General features: G+C 42.2%; 1 protein-coding gene across 7 annotated transcripts in view; it reads right to left on the reverse strand.

Annotated features, from left to right (window-relative positions):
* Window positions 1–12,297, reverse strand: part of cfap74 (cilia and flagella associated protein 74) — a 460,813-nt gene that overhangs the window by 82,853 nt on the left and 365,663 nt on the right. For all 7 annotated transcript variants that reach the window (XM_059952433.1, XM_059952430.1, XM_059952431.1 and 4 more), the window contains one exon: window positions 5,095–5,371. In XM_059952433.1, the coding sequence (XP_059808416.1) occupies window positions 5,095–5,371 (277 nt within the window). The remainder of the gene's footprint in view (window positions 1–5,094; window positions 5,372–12,297) is intronic.

Raw genomic sequence — 12,297 nt, forward strand, 5'->3', positions numbered from 1 at the left:
TAAACTCCAGTGAGTAGAGTCCCAGAGCCATCAAACACTCCTCCTACGTAAACTCTTTTATTCTTGGGATCATTCTCGTGAATCACCTCCCAGCCCTCCCCAATTACAATACATCTTTCCTTAGATAAGGGGCCCAAATACTCCAAGTGCAGTCTGACCAATGTCTTATAAAGTCTCAGTATTACATCCTTACATTTATATTCAAGTCTTCTTGAAATGAACACTAACAGTACATTTGCCCCATTTTATAAATAAGCTTATCTTATTTATATTTATTGTGCCTTTGATTGTTTTCATTATGATTATTGTTTATAATGCTGCAATGGATTCAGAGTAACAATTATTTCACTCTCTTTTACAGTTGTGTGCTGAAGAGTAACAATAAACAGTCTTGAATCTTGAATTTAGAATCCTTTAGTCCTCCCAAAATGAATGCTAACATTGTATTTGCTTTCCTTACTGCTGACTCAAACTGCAAATCAACTTTATCAACTGCAAATCCTACACAAAGACTCCCAAGCCCCTATGCATTTCTGATTTCTGAATTTGCTCCCTGTTTAGATACCAGTCTTTGCCTTTATTTGTCAATGTCCTGAATATAACACAAAAAGTATGGTTGCTAAATTTGCTGATGACATAAAGGTAGGTGGGAAAGTAAATTAGGAATAGGGTAAAAGGAGGGTGCCAAAGGACATGGATAGGTTAATGGAATTGGCAAAGATCTAATATAGGTATTACTATGAGGAAACTGTCAATGTTAGCAGGAAATATAAAGAAGCATTTTATTTAAATGGTAAAAGACTGCAGGGCTTAGAGACATAGAGCTATCTGGGTTTCCTAGTGTACCATTCAATAAAGGTAGATACTGTGAGTAATTTGGAAATCTGCCATTTATGGTTATGGCAATTGAATACAAAAGTAAGGAACAATAATCTGCTTAATCTTAAAAAAAAATTTAGAGACCGAGCACAGTAATAGGCCCTTCTGGCCCAACAGGCCTCACTGCCCGATTACCCATGTTGTTGAAATTGGGAGGAAATCAGATCACTTCAAGGAAACCCTTCAGGAGGCTGAAGGGGTAATAGATAGGACATATGGCGAGGTAGTTACACCCAATTTGCAGGACACAGGGAACTGGATGACAATCAGGAAAGGGAAAGTGGTTAAGGAGCCAGTGCAGAGTACCCTCATGGCCATCCCCCTCAACAACAGGTATGTCGTTTTGAATCTATTGGGGGAGGGGATGATCTAACAGAGGAAAATCATAGTGGTTGGGAATCTGGCACTGAGTCTGCCTCTGTGACTCAGATGGGAAGGGGGAAGAAGAGGTGTGCTGTGGTGATAGGGGATTTGTTAGTTAGGGGAATGGACAGGAGATTTTGTGGGTGAGAATGAGATTCCTGGATGGTATCTTGCCTCCTGGGTGCCAGGTCTGGGAAATCTCAGATCGAGTCCTCTTAAATGGGAAGGTGACCAGCCAGAAGTCGCGGTCCATGTAGGTACCCAAGAGAGGGTATATAATCGAGCAAAGATTAGTGGGAAGTTAGAAGATTGGGAAGCTTTTAAAAACCAACAGAAGGCAACTAAAAGTCATTAAGAAGGTAAAGATGGAATATAAAAATAACCTAGCCAATAATATTAAAGAGTATATCAAAAGTTTCTTCAGATACATAAAGTATAAAAGAGAGGTGAGAGTGGATATCAGGCTGCTGGAAAATGATGCTGGAGAGGTAGTAATGGTGGTGGTGGGGGGGGGGGAACAATAAAATAGTGGACACTAGCAATCTGGTGGAAGTTCTGGATGTCAAGTCAAGTCACTTTTATTGTCATTTCGACCATAACTGCTGGTACAGTACATAGTAAAAATGAGACAACGTTTTTCAGGACCATGGTGTTACATGACACAGTACAAAAACTATACTGAACTATGTAAAAAAAACTTCAGGGGGCATGAAGTATGTAAAGTTACCATAACTAAAGAGAAGGTTATGGAATCTGAAAGATCTTAAGGTAGATAAGTTGTGTGGACACCCCAGAGTTCTGAAAGAGTTGGCTGAACAGATTGTGGAGGCATTAGTAATGATCTTTCAAGAATCAATAGATTCTGGAATGGCTCTGGAAGACTGGAGAATTGCAAATGTCACTCCACTCTTCAAGAAGGGACAGAGTCAAATGAGAAGAAACTATAGGCTAGTTAGCCTGAACTCAGTGGTTGGGAAAGTGTTGGAGTCGTTTATTAAGGACTCAGGGTACTTAGAGGCATATGATAGAATAGGCTGTAGTCAGCAAGGTTTCAAGGGAAAATCTTGCCTAACAAACTTGTTGGAATTCTTTGAAGAAGTAACAAGCAGGATAGACAAAGGAGAATCAATTGATGTTGTGTACTTGGATTTTCAGAAGGCCTTTGACAAGGTGCAACTCACGAGATTGCTTAACATGTTACAAGCCCTGGGTATTATGAGAAAGATACTAGCATGGATAAAGCCATGACTGATTGGCAGGAGGCATAGAATGGGAATATAGGGATCCTTTTCTGACTGGCTGCCATTGACTGGTGGTGTTTCAGAGGGTTCTGTGTTGAGATCAACTCTTTTTACATTATATGTGAATGATTTGAAGATGGAATTGGTGGCTTTGTTGCAAAGTTTGCAGACACTATGAAGATAGTTGGAGGCACAGGTAGTTTTGACAAAGTGCAGAGCTACAGAAGGACTTAGACAGATTAGGACAACAGGCAAAGAAATGGCAGATGAAATACAGTGTTGGGAAGTGTATGGCCATGCACTTTGGTAGAAAAAAATGAAAAGGTTGACTATTTTCTAAATGGAGCGAAAATACAAAAAAACTGAGGTGCGAAGGGACTTGTGAGCCCAAAACATCCATTGTACTCTTTTCTATAGATGCTGCCTGGTCTGCTGAGTTCCTCCAGCATTTTGTGTATGTTGCGAGTCCTTGTGAAGGAGTCTCTAAAGATTAATTTGCAGGTTGTGAGAAAAGCAAATGCAATGTTAGCATTCATTTCAAGAGGACAAGAATATAAAAGCAAAGATATAATGCTGAAACTTTAAAAAGCACTGGTGACACCTCCATCAGAGTACTCTGAGTAAGTTTGGGCCCCTTCTGGCACTATGGAATTGGGCCCTCGTTTAGTTTCCAATCATTCCCAGGTTCCACTAACTACACACACCTGCTTTCTATCAAAAAAATGCAGGATAAAGACCCTGTGATCACAACAAGGAGCTGCCAATTTGTTGGCAGAGCAGTCTCATTAGCCAATTGGCCGTATTCTGCTCCTATCACAAACAAGAGGTAATCTGCAGATGCTGGAAATCCAAGCAACACATACACACAAAATGCTGGAGAAACTCAACAGGCTCTGTTCTGTTGAAAGGTATCAGCTTGAAACATCAGCTGTACACATTTTCATAAATGCTGCCTGGCCTGCCAAGTTCCTCCAGCATTTTGTGTATGTTGCCTAATTCTTCTCCTATATCTATGGTCTTACGGTCATGGGGAGAATGTACAAACTCCTTACTGATAGTGACAGGAATTGAACCTGGGTCGCTGGCACTGTAATAACATTACACTAACACCATTAACTAATACACATAACATTAACTAATGCCACCTACTGTAAGAACTCAGCAGGTCGAGTAGCAGCTGTGAGAGTAAAGCAGTTGTTGATTGATGCAGGGTTTTGACCAAAAGATGAGATAATTACTTTCCTCCCACAGATGTTGCTCAACCAGCTGAGTTCCTCCAGTGGATTGTTTGTTGCTCTACATTCCAGCTTCTGCTATCTCCTGTGGGTCCTCATAAGTAGGGAGGTTATGTTTCAGTTATGTAGGGTACTATTGAGCCCACATCTGGTTTACAGAGTTGGCCGCCTTCTTCAAGGATGGATGTTAACACACTGGAAGCAATTCAGAAAAAGTCTAATTGACTATGACACTGAAAGGCAGGTGGTCTAATGGGAAAAGGTTGGGCAAGCTAAGCCAGTACTCACTGGAGATTAGTAGAGTGAGACAGGACTTGTCTGAAACAGAAGATCTTTATGGATCATCACAGGTTAATGTGGAAAAGGTATTTCTTCTTGTGGAAGAAGAGGACTATAGATCCTAGAACTATAGGATCACTATTTAAAATTAAAGTGTTGTGCCTTTAAGATTGAGTAAGATGAATTTTATTTTCTCAGAGGGTTGTAAATCTTTGCAATCCCAAGATCCCTCTGCTCCTCCACACTTTTAAGAATCCTGCCATTAATCCTGTACTCTACCTTCAAGTTCAGCCTCCCAAAGTGAATCTTCTCTGGGCAGAACTCCATCTGCCACTTCACAGTCCCACTGTGTCCTGTCAATGTCCAACTGTAACCCACGGCAACCTTCTATACTATCCACAACTCCACCAACCTTTGTGTCATCTGCAAACTTACTAACTCATCAGTCCACTTACTCATCCAAGTCTATTTAAAAAAAAATCACAAACAACAGGAGTCCAAGAAAGATCCCTACAGAACACCACTGGTCTCCAACCTCCAAGTGCAATATGCTCCATCTTCTGCTTCTTTTCTGTGGGCAAGCTAATTGCAAATCCAAAATGAAAGGTTACAGTGGCTAGATTTAAGTGTCAAGATTCAAGATTGTTTAATGTTATTTCCAGTACACAAGTGTAAAGGGGAATTAAATAATTGTTACACAGATCTGATGTAACATAAATAACACAATATAAAAAAAAAATAAATATAAATCTGTAAGATAACTTATATACATAGTTTGATTGTAAGTCCATAAGGTGATGCTAGGATGGGATTGAGGTGATAGTTAGATCACCCATTATCCTATTAAACGATAGAGCAGGTTTGAGGAGCTGAGTTACGCCTGGTGCTAATTTGCATTTTCACACTTAACTTTAGTTATTTGACTCTTTGTGGCACAGTAGTGAAGCGATTAGTGCAATGCTTTACAGTGCCAGCAATCACTGATTGGGGTTCAATTCTTGCCACTGTCTGTAAGGAGTTTGTGAATTCTCCCTGTAGCTACGTGATCCCATCACTTTCTGTTCTGCCATGTTACAATGCTGCAGAGAATCTCTAACCTGTCCTGGCAACACTGTCCCAACAGCAGGCACGATGGTTAGATGGGAGAATTCCGGAATGATAAATTCAAACGTTGTGGGTCCCACAGGAGCAACTTTTCCACTTCTGATCCGGGTTTCGGGGTGTGTGAATTTATTCTGGTTGGTGCGTGAGTTCACCACATACAGAGTCACTGTAGACAAATCATATAGGGCTGTAGCAGCGAAGTGAACCACTGAATGCGACAAATGCAGTGGGGGGACGACTCCGACAGCTGTACAGGAAATCCTGAACTCTCTAAATAATGAAACAGAACATATCAATAATAAACACAAAAAAATCTGCTGATGCTGTAAATCCAGAGCAAAACTCACAAAATGCTGGAGGTCAGCAGGTCAGTCAATGTTTCAGGCCGAGACCCTTTATCAGGGCTGGAAAGGAAGGGAGCGAAGCCTGAATAAGAAGGTTGAGCGAGGGGGAGGAATACAAGCTGACAGATGATAGGTCAAACCAGGTGAGGGGGAAAGTGGGTGTTGGGGAGAGGGATGAAATGGGAGGTGATAGTGGAAGAGGTAAAGAGCTGAAAAAAAAGGAATTTGATAGGAAAGGAGAGTGGACCATGGGATAAAGAGAAGATTTAGATCCAGAGGCAGGTGAGAGGCAGCTGAGGAGAAGAAGAGGAAAGAGGGGAGCCAGAATGGGAATGGAAAACAAGAGAAGTGGGAGGAGGGAGCAATTACCACAGTTTACAGTAATCAATGTTCATGCCATCAGGTTGGAGGCTACACAGGTGGAATATAAGGTGTGGCTCCTCCAGCCTGAGGGTAGCCTCATTTTGGCAGTAGAGGAAGCCATGGACTGACATATCAGAATGGGAATGGGGTGTAGAATTAAAATGGGTGGTCACTGGGGAATTCCACATATACAGGTGAATGAAGCGAAGGTGCTTGATGTAGTGATTCCCTAATCTGTGTCATGTTATTCCTCTCCAGATATCAATAATGCAGAGTAAAGTAATTGGGAGAAATGTACACCATTCACAACCTCTGGTGAGACCGCACTTAGAGTATTGTGTTCAGTTCTGGTCACCTCATTATGGGTATGGAAGCTATGGAGAGGGTGCAGAGCAGATTTACCAGGATGTTGCCTGGATTGGAAAACAAGTCTTATGAGGCAAAGTTAGCAGAGCTGGGACTTTTCTTTTTGGAATGTAGAAGGATGAGAGGGGACTTGATAGAGGTCTACAAGATTATGAGAGGCATAGATAGGGTGGATAGCCAGTATCTGTTTCCCAGGGCATGAATAGCAAACATCAGAGGGCATATGTACAAAGTTAAGGGAGGGAAGTTTAGGGGAGACATCAGGGGTAAGTTTTTTACACAGAAGGTTGAGGGTGCCTGGAATAACTTACCAGGGATGGTGGTGGAGGCTAAAACATTAGGGGTATTTAAGAGCCTCTTGGACAGGCACATGGAGGAAAGTAAAATAGAGGGTTACGGGGTAGTGTGGGTTTAGTACCTTTTTTAAGGAATATATGGGTCGGCACAACATCGAGGGCTGAAGGGCCTGTACTGTGCTGTAGTATTCTACTGTCTAGTAACCACCAACTTTGAGTTGTGGTTTTGCTTTAAGAGGCTGGTCTGACGTGATGACGTTGTTACATTAGGATTTTTTGTGTGCTTTTGTGTTTATGTTTTGGAGTTTAATAAAATGTGTTACAGGTTTCATTAAACATAATATACCTCACTTCGTTTTATATGCAAAAACCTACTTTGGTGAACCCAATACTCCAGGAAGTTTCCAGAATTATTGAATATGTTGGCTAATGCAGTCGCTTTGAAACTGCTGGAGTTTTAGGAGCAAAATGCCGTCACTTGGTTTGTACAAGCTGAGGCCCAGTTCCCAGTTCCTTACCCAGTCTCAGCAATGCTAGGCCTTCGGAGCTAATGGATCATATGCTGTCTCTCCTGGGAAACCTTCATGCAGCAAATGCCTGATCAAGTTTGCATAGCCCACTCTAGTGCATGTATGAAGGACTATAGAGAACTTGCCAAAATAGCTGATGGTCTATATTCAGCCAGGCAGCAATGCATTATTCCTCCTCCTTTCCATAATTCAGTAAACCTAGTCAAGCAAGGCCCAGAACATAAGGATGCCTGCAGCTGTGAAACAGTCAACAGTGGGCCTGTGTTTTTACCAAGCTTGCTTTGGTATGAACACTAGAAAGTGATGACTGCTTTGCAGATTTGACAGTGTTAGCTCATTTGGACATCAGACGTCTGCGAACACCATGGGCTCTAGCTGCTATGCATTAGAGTTAGGATTGGCTACTATTCATTATAGACACCCTTTCAGGGCATCGCTTTCTGTGTGATATGGGTGCTTAAGTGAGTGTGCTGCCAACATCATCTATTGTTGAGAAGGCAAAGAGAAACAAAATCTTGCTGGAGGCTGCCAATGACAGCAAGATCCAGACTTACAGAACACGATAGGTGACACTCTGCTACAGAAGGTGAAGTCACACAAAGGACTTCATCCTGGCTAAAGTGGCTAGACCTCTTCTCGGTGCACATTTCCTGTGTCCCAAGGACTGATAGTTGATCTTAAGAATGGATTATGGATGTCGAGGACTTTAGGTCGTAAAACCTACTCACCCAGTAAAATCCCCACATCAACTCTGTCAAGCGTACGCTCACTGCATGTGAGTTTACTTGACTGCTGGGTGAATTCCCAGACCTCACCAAGCCCACATACAGTCACAAAACATGGGGTCGAGCACTACATTCCCACAACTGACCGGTCAATCCATGCCCGTGCATGTAGACCGGACTCAGAAAAACTGATAAGCATAAAGGCTGAGTTTGCCAACATGAAAATACTTGATATTGTATGCCGGTCAAATAGCCATTAGACTTCACTCTAAACATAAGGTTTCTATGTCCGATGATGGCTGCCACCCATGTGGGGATTACTGATGCCTTAATGAAGCCACCACCCCCAGTCGTTACCCAGTCCCACACATCCAAGACTTTTCGGCACATTTAGATGGAAAGTTAATGTTTTCCAAAGTTGATCTAGCTAGGGACTACCATCAGATGCCAGTATGCTTGGACATTCTCGAAACAGCTGTGATAACCCTGTCAAGCAAACACGAGGAAATCTGCAGATGCTGGAAATTCAAGCAACACACACAAAATCTTCCTATAGATGCTGCCTGGCCTGCTGCGTTCCACCAGCATTTTGTGTGTGTGATAACCCTGTTTTGCCTTTTTGAGTTTCTGCACGTGCTGTTTGGAATGAAAAATGTAGCACAGACTTTCCATCAGCTAATGGACTTAGATTTTAAAACTTAGATTTTCTTTTTGTTTACCTGGATTATTTACTCATCAATAGTGCATCCAAATCCGAACATGTACATGTACATCTCCGTACATTTTTTGAGCACTTAAACTAACACAGGTTGATTATTAATCCTGCTAAATGTCAGTTGGCAGTGAGTGGGAATAAAGGGGGCCTTTTCTGGTTGGCTGCCAGTACCCAGTGGTGTTCCTCAGGGTCAGTATTGGGACCACAACTTTTCACATTGTTTGTCAATGATTTGGATAATGGAATCGATGACTTTGCTGCAAAGTTTGCAGATGATATGAAGTTAGGTGGACGGGTAGGTTGTGCTGAAGAAGCAATGTGATTGCAGCTGGACTTAGACAAATTGGAAGTAGCAGTGTATTAGAATACAGTGCTGGGAAATGTATGATAATGCATTTTGGTAAAAGAAATAGTGAGGACTATTATCTAAATGGGGAGAAGGTTCAAACATCAGAGGTGCAAAAGGACTTAGGAGCCCTCATGCAAGTCTCTCAGAAGGTTAATTTACAGATCGAGTCTGTGGTAAAGAAGGCAAATGCAATGTTGCTATTTATTTCAAGGGGAGAAGAATATAAAAGCAAGGAGATAATGCTGAAGCTTTATAAGACACTAGTCAGGCTGCATTTGGTGTGATGTCAACAGTTTTGGGCCCCATATCTCAGAAAGGATGTGCTGTCATTGGAAAGAGTCCAGAGGAAGTTTACGAGCATGATTCCGGGAATGAAGGTATAACATATTAGAAGCGTTTGGCAGCTTTGGGCCTATACTCACTGGAATTTAGAAGAATGCAGGGGATCTCATTGAAACCCTCTGAATGTTGAAAAGACTAGATAAGGTGGATGTGGAGAGGATATCTTTTATGGTGGGGATATCCAGAACTAAAGGGCATAGCCTCAAAATTGAAGAGCGACCTTCTAGCACAGAGGTGAGGAGGAATATTTTTAGCCAGATAGGTGTGAATCTGTGGAATGCTCTGCCACAGATTATGGTAGAGGCGATATCCATGGATATACTTAAAGCAAAAGTTGATCGTTTCCTGATCAGTTAGGGCATCAAAGAATATGGTGAGGAGGCAGGTGTATGGGGTTGAGTGAAATCCAGGATCAGTCATGATGGAATGGCAGAGCAGACTTGGTGGCCTAATTCTGACCCTATGTCTTATGGTCTTACAACAGGAGTTAGCACTACAACGGGAGTAAGCTACAACGGGAGACATCTATAATAGGAGTCAGTATTAAAGTGGGAATCAGCACTACTGCGAGAGTCAGTACTACAATGTGAGTCAGCTACAATGGGATTCAGCACACGCATCAGGAGTCAGTACTGTAATGGGAGTCAGTACTACAATGGGTGTCAGTTACAAACCGGAGTAGGCACAACAATGGCATGCAGCACTAGAATGGGAGTCAGTACTGCAATGGGAATCAGCATTACAATGGGAGTCAGCTACAACAAGAGACAGCTACAACAGCATTCAGCTACAACGTGAGTCAGAACACCAAAGGTAGGCAGCACTGCAACGGGAGTCAGCACTAGAATGGGAGTCAACGCAATGGGAGTTTGTACTACAGTGGCTGTCAGTAGTACAATGGTTGTCAGTACTACAATGGGAGTCAGAACTACAACTTGAGTCAGCACTACAATGGGTGTCCGCTACAACAGATATCAGCACTACAACATGAATCAGCACTGCAATGGGAGTGTTACAATGGGAATCAGCACAGTGTGAGTCAGCTACAATGGGATTCAGCCGCAATGGTAATCAGCACTACAGGGGGAGTCAGAAAAATGGGTGTCAGCACTGCAACGGGAGACAGGTACAGCAAGAGTCATCTACAATGGGAGCCAGAACTACAAAGAAAGTCTGCACTACAATGGAAGTAAGACCTACAATGGGAGTTAGTACCACATTGGGAGTTGGCACCACAGTGTGAATCAGTACAACAGGAGTCAGTTCTACAAGGGAATTCAGACTTCCAGTAGGAGTCAGTGCTGCAAGTGGAGTCAGCTACACTGGGAATCAGCACTAAAACAGGAGTAAGCTACAATGAGAGTCTTTTACAATGGGAGTCAGATACAATGTAAGTCAGCTAAAATGAGAGTCAGCACTGCAACGAGAGTCTGTACTACATGAGTCAGAATTACAATGGAATTCAGCATGACAACAGGAATCAGCGCTGCAAAGGGAGTCAGTACTATAACAGGATTCTGCCTCAATGAGAGTCAATAATACAATGGGAGTCAGTACTAGAATGGGAGTCAGATCTACAATGGGAATTAGCACTACAATGGGAGTCAGCGCTACAAGGAGAGTCTGCTATGATGGGAGTTCCATCGACCTGCATTGGGACCATAGCCTTACTATCCCTGCTATCCATGTACCAATCCAAACTTTTCTTAAACACTGAAATCAAGCTTGCATGGACTACTTGTGCTGGCAGATGATTTCACACTCTCATGACCCTCAGAATAATGAAGTTTCTCCTCATGTTCTGCTTAAACTTCTCACCTTTCACCCTTAACCAACGTCCTTTGGTAGTAGTCCCACCCAACCTCAGTGAAAAAAGCCTGCTTACATTTACTCTATCTATACTCCTCATAATTTTGTACACCTCTATCAAATCTCCTCTCAATCTTCTGTGTGCTAAAAAACAGTCCTAACATATTCAATCTTTCCTTATAATTCAGGTCCTTCAGACCTGGTAACATTCTTGTAAATTTTCTCTGTACTCTTTCAACCTTGTTTACATCTTTCCTGTAGGTAGGTGACCAAAACTTAAGTCAAGTCACTTTTTATTGTCATTTCGACCATAAGTGCTGGTACAGTACGCGGTAAAAACAAGACATTCTTCAGGACCATGGTGCTACATGAAACAGTACAAAAACTACACTGAACTACATAAAAACACAGAAAAAAAAACTACACTAGACTACAGACCTACCCAGGACTGCATAAAGTGCACAAAACAGTGAAGGCATTACAATAAATGATAAACAAGGCAATAGGCACAGTAGAGGGCTGTAAGTTGGTGTCAGTCCAGGCTCTGGGTATTGAGGAGTCTGATAGCTTGGGGGAAGAAACTGTTACATAGTCTGGTCGTGAGAGCCCGAATGCTTCGGTGCCTTTTCCCAGATGGGAGGAGGGAGCACCTGCTCATAATACTCCAAATCAGGCCTCACCAAATTATGTCTTATACAATTTCAATATAACATTCCATCTTTTGTACTCAATTTATTGACTAATAAAGGCCAATGTGCCAAAAGCTTATCCTATCTATCTGTGATGCCACTTTCAATAAATTATGGACCTATATTCTCAAAATCACTTTGTTCTACCACATTCATCAGTGCCCTACCATACACTATGTAAGACCTACCTGGCAAAACTTTGCACTTACCTGCATTAAATTCCATTAGCCATTTTCAGTCCATTTTTCCAGCTGATGCATATCTCTTTGGAAGCCATGATAACCTTCCTTACTGTCCATTACACTTCCAATCTTGGTGTCATCCACAAATTTGCTGACCCAGTTAACCACATTATCATCCAGATCATTGATATAGATGACAAACAACAAAGCACCCAACACCAATCCCTGTGGTACACCACCAGTCACCAGCCTCCAGTCAAAGAGGCAACCCTCTACTACTACTCTCTGGCTTCTCCCACAAAGCCAAAGTCTAATTGAGTTTACTACCTCATGCTCAATGCCAAGTGACTGAACTTTCTTGACCAGCCTCCCATGTAGGACCTTGTCAAATACCTTACTAAACTTCATGTGGACAACACCTACTGCCTTGTCTCCATCCACTTTCCTGCTACCTTCCTCAAAAAATTGTTTGATTGGTTAGACATG

This window comes from Hypanus sabinus, chromosome 27 (genome assembly GCF_030144855.1).
Source record: "Hypanus sabinus isolate sHypSab1 chromosome 27, sHypSab1.hap1, whole genome shotgun sequence".
NCBI lineage: Eukaryota > Metazoa > Chordata > Chondrichthyes > Myliobatiformes > Dasyatidae > Hypanus > Hypanus sabinus.